We start from the raw sequence: 4,357 nt of genomic DNA, 5'->3' as shown, positions 1-4,357 counted from the left end.
GTCTCACTCTGTTACCCAGGCTGGAGTGCAGTGGCTGATCTCGGCTCACCGCAGCCTCCACCTCCCGGGTTCAAGTGATTCTCCTGTCTCAGCCTGCCGAGTAGCTGGGATTACAGGCACCGGCCACCATGCCCGGCTAATTTTTTTGTATTTTTAGTAGAGACAGAGTTTCACGGTGTTCGCCAGGATGGTGTATCTCCTGACCCCGTGATCTGCTCACCTCAGCCTCCCAAAGTGTTGGGATTACAGGCGTCAGCCACCGCCCCCGGCCGGGCCCGGCTAATTTCTGTGTATATATATTTTTTGGACAGAGGAGGGTTTCACCATGTTGGCCAGGCTTCTCTCGAACTCCTGGCCTCAAGTGTTTGTTTCACCAGCCTCGGCCTCCCAAAGTGCTGAGATTACAGGTGTGAGCCACCGCGCCGGGCCATGAACATTTAGGTTATTCATCCACTCAAAAATATGCATTGAGCGCCGACCTCGTGCCAAGCGCCACAGTGGGGACTGTTGCAATGAGAACCTGGTACCCATTTCTCTACCCACGCGTGTGGGTGTACGGGTACCGATTGTGGCGTGAATTTAGAATGCTCATCTATAGTGCCAGTGGCTCTCAAAAGGTCGAATCCACTACCACAGCCACCTCCGGGGCTTGGCTGGGACTTGTCCATTTCGGAGGGCAGGTCTGGGAACCGCTGCCTTTCAGGAAAGGTGCTGACTTGGGCCACAGCCGCTTCGCTGGGAAGCAACGGCCCCAGTTAGGCCCGGGGCGCGGCCACACCCCTGTGGGGGAGGGGAGGGAGGCCGGCCCGAAGGGAGTGGACAGCCCCCCTGTCAGTCTTCCCGAGTCCGGGAGTGTAAGATGAGACGGGGGAAGGTGGGCCTCCTTCTTGGGGAGGGCGAGGAGGAACTTCCTGCCCGTGCGCTCCATGGTGCAGAGCCCTAAGCGCGCGGCCTGGCGGGCTGTGGCGTGTCAAGGTCCGCCTGGAGCTGGGTGGCGGCCTGCCTGGGGGCGGGGTACCCAACTTGGGGGCCGGGCTGAGGCCTCCCAGCCCCTCGGCCACATTGAATAGCCTGGGCTGGACCGTTTTTGTCTGCGAAGTCCTCTCCCAAGTTCCAGCCGCGTCCCCGGTGCCTGGGGCAGGAAGAATCACTGGCAGCTCGCGCGCCCCAACTTGGAGCTGGAACACCACGTTTCCAGCTTGGTGTGGGCCTTGCGCCTCGGGACTGACCTCGCCCCCGCTGACGTAAGCATCCTGGAAATTGATTCCTCCAAGTCCGTGGCGGGGGAGCAGGACTTGGTCAACACTGGACTTGTTGCAGGCGAAGAGATAGGAGGCGTGGGCTCGTCCCTGGCTTGGAGAGGTGACTCTCCGATCAGCGTTGCTGGCACTCCCCCGGCCTCCAGTCCCTCCCTCAAGACTACGGGCGACGGTAGCTTGTTGGGGCTCATTGCCCCCTCATCCCAGATATCACCCTGGAGATCTTAAAGACTCTCGAGAAAAGCCACGTGGGGGGCTGGTTCCCCTGGGGCTTCCTCCCGTCCCCCGACTGCCTAATTCTTTGGAGTGTCCCGGATGTCTGCAAAGATGTGGATTTGGACGTCCTCGTGGAAGCCCTGAAGCCCGTGGGGACCTTTAAGAAGATCGGGAAGGTGTTCCGCAAGGAGGAGGACTCCACGGTGGGGATGCTGCAGATCGGGGAGGACGTCGATTACTTGCTCATCCCCCGAGAGGTCAGGCTGGCCGGGGGCGTCTGGAGAGTCATCTCCAAGCCCGCCACCAAGGAAGCAGAATTTCGGGAGCGGCTGATCCAGTTCCTGGAAGAAGAGGGCCGCACCCTGGAGGACGTGGCCCGCATCATCGAGAAGAGCACCCCGCACCCGCCCCAGCCCCCCAGAAAGCCCAAGGAGCCCCGAGTGAGGAGGAGAGTGCAGCAGATGGTGACTCCTCCGCCCCGGCTGGTCGTGGGCACCTACGACAGCAGCAACGCCAGCGACAGTGAGTTGAGCGAGTTCGAGACCTCCAGAGACCGGAACTGCCAGGGCCCGCGGCGGGGCAAGGCGGTGCGCAGAATGCCGGTCAGCTACCTGGGCAGCAAGTTCCTGGGCAGCGACCTGGAGAGCGAGGATGATGAGGAACTGGTCGAGGCCTTCCTCCGGCGAGAGGAGAAGCAGCCCAGCGCGCCGCCTGCCCGCCGCCGCGTCAACCGGCCAGTGCCGGTGTTTGAGGACAACCTGGGGCCTCGGCTGTCCAAGGCGGACAGGTGGCGGGAGTATGTCAGCCAGGTGTCCTGGGGGAAGCTGAAGCGGAGGGTGAAGGGTTGGGCGCCGAGGGCGGGAACCGGGGTGGGCCAGGCCCGGCTGTCCTCCACCGCAGCGGGGAGCGCAGGGGTATCATCCGCGCCAGACGGCACCAGCCCCAGGGATCGCGTGGGAAACGCGGGAGATGTCTGTGCGCCCGAGACCTCCCCCAGGCGATGGAGGCCCAAGATGAACTGGGCCTCCTTTCGGCGCCGCACGAAGGAGCAGACAGCATCCACAGGTCAGGGGGCAGACTTCCAGGCTAATCATGGGGGAGAGGCTGCAGATAATCAGAGGGAAGGGGCTATAGCTGGCCAGAGGGTAGAGGCTGCAGATAATCAGAGGGAAGGGGCCATAGCTGGCCAGAGGGTAGAGGCTGCAGATAATCAGAGGGAAGGGGCCATAGCTGGCCAGAGGGAAGAGGCTGCAGATAATCAGAGGGAAGGGGCCATTGCTGACCAGAGGGAAGAGGCCCCAGCTGACCAGGGGCCAGAGGCTGCAGATAATCAGAGGGCAGGGGCCCCAGCTGACCAGGGGCCAGAGGCTGCAGATAACCAGAGAGAAGAGGCTGCTGATAATCAGAGGGAAGAGGCCCCAGCTGACCAGGGGCCACAGGGTGAAGATAATGAGAGGCAAGAGGCTGTAGATAATCAGAGGGCAGAGGCCCCAGCTGACCAGGGGTCAGAGGCTGCAGATAATCAAAGGGAAGAGGCCGTACATGACCAGAGGGAAAGGGCCCCAGCTGTCCAGGGTGCAGATAATCGGAGGGCACAGGCTGTGGCGGACCAAAGGGCAGAGGCTGCACATAATCAGAGGGCAGGTGCCCCAGGCATCCAGGAAGCTGAAGCCTCAGCTGCCCAAGGGGCCACAGGAACAGTTCCAGGAGCCAGTGCCCGGAAACAGGTCAAGACAGTGAGGTTCCAGACCCCTGGACGTTTTTCATGGTTTCGCAAGCGTCGGAGAGCCTTCTGGCACACTCCCCGGTTGCCAATCCTGCCCAAGAGAGTCCCCAGGGCAGGTGAGGCCAGGAACCTCAGGGTGCTGAGGGCCGAGGCCAGAGCAGAAGCTGAGCAGGGAGAGCAAGAAGACCAGCTGTGAGGTGGGAGCTAGGGACAGCCCACGGGCCCTCCTCCCAGGTGTGGGGGAGAGAGGTGCTCTTTGTGCCTCTGAACTTGGAAATGGAGGTGGGTGCTGCCCACATCTCCACCTAAGCACCCTCTTTATTCTCTTGTTAAAATTTAGTCTCATGCTTTGATTTTTTATTGTTATTTTTTAGAGACAGTGTCTCACTCTGTTACCCAGGCTGGAGTGCAGTGGCATGATCATAACTCACCACAGCCTCAAACTTCTGGCCTCAAGTGATCCTCCTGCCTCGGCCTCCCAAAGCACTGGGATTACAGGTGTGAGCCACCATGTGCACCACCTGATTTTAAAAAAAAGACTGATTCCTTGTAGCAACCCAAAGAATGTAAAGAAAGAAATCGATACAATAAGGTGGCATCACCCATAGTTTTAACTTCCTGAAATGCAACTCAAGGTGCTCAGCTTGACAAGAGGAGAGAGGGAGGGCAGGGGAGAAACTGCCTCCTTTTTCCGTCTCCCTTTGCCTGCACACTTAATGTTGACTGCCTCCTAAGACTTAAAAAGAAGGCGTTAGCCAACATGCAAATAAAAAACTTTCACGAACTGATTTCTTAGCTTTGGACTTGGCAACTGACGAATGCTCTGGGGGTGACCTGGCCCTTGCTGTCGGTCCCACTCCCATCCTTGATGGTGGAGACACCTGTGTTTATGTTGTCACTTCACTTGTCACCCTCGTGCGCCTGGGCTCTGCTGGTTTGGAGGGGACGGGGCCCTGGGTTTGCACACCGCACCCGATCTTGGTTATAAGGTACAGTAAAAGTGTCCAGAAAGTGCATTCAAAAAACAGATTCTGGGGCCCTGGGCACCAGAGATGTGGATTTGCTAGCGCTGTCCGTGTGGCTCTGAATTCTGTGTGGATCAAGCTTCACAAACATCTGGGCAACTCGGCTGCAGGACACATTGAAAAATCATTGC

The 4,357-nt window shown here is 59.3% G+C and overlaps 1 protein-coding gene across 6 annotated transcripts; it reads left to right on the top strand.

Moving 5' to 3' along the window:
* Window positions 1–838: 838 nt before the first annotated feature.
* CCDC8 (coiled-coil domain containing 8) lies at window positions 839–3,989 on the top strand. 6 transcript variants are annotated; one of them, XM_017502541.2, is made up of 3 exons: window positions 839–2,578; window positions 2,723–2,794; window positions 2,939–3,989. In XM_017502541.2, the coding sequence occupies exons 1-3, from the start codon at window positions 1,685–1,687 to the stop codon at window positions 3,395–3,397; spliced, it is 1,425 nt and encodes a 474-aa protein (XP_017358030.1). In that variant the 5' UTR covers window positions 839–1,684; the 3' UTR covers window positions 3,398–3,989. The 6 variants fall into 6 exon arrangements, with proteins under 6 accessions (XP_017358030.1, XP_017358028.1, XP_017358029.1 ...); XM_017502539.2 differs by having other exon boundaries at window positions 2,843–3,989; XM_017502540.2 differs by having other exon boundaries at window positions 2,723–2,842.
* The last annotated feature ends 368 nt before the right edge of the window (window positions 3,990–4,357 follow it).

This window comes from Cebus imitator, unplaced genomic scaffold, assembly GCF_001604975.1.
Source record: "Cebus imitator isolate Cc_AM_T3 unplaced genomic scaffold, Cebus_imitator-1.0 Scaffold296, whole genome shotgun sequence".
Lineage (NCBI taxonomy): Eukaryota > Metazoa > Chordata > Mammalia > Primates > Cebidae > Cebus > Cebus imitator.
Note: the sequence above shows the minus strand (reverse complement) of the source record. Positions and strands in the feature narration are given on the sequence as shown.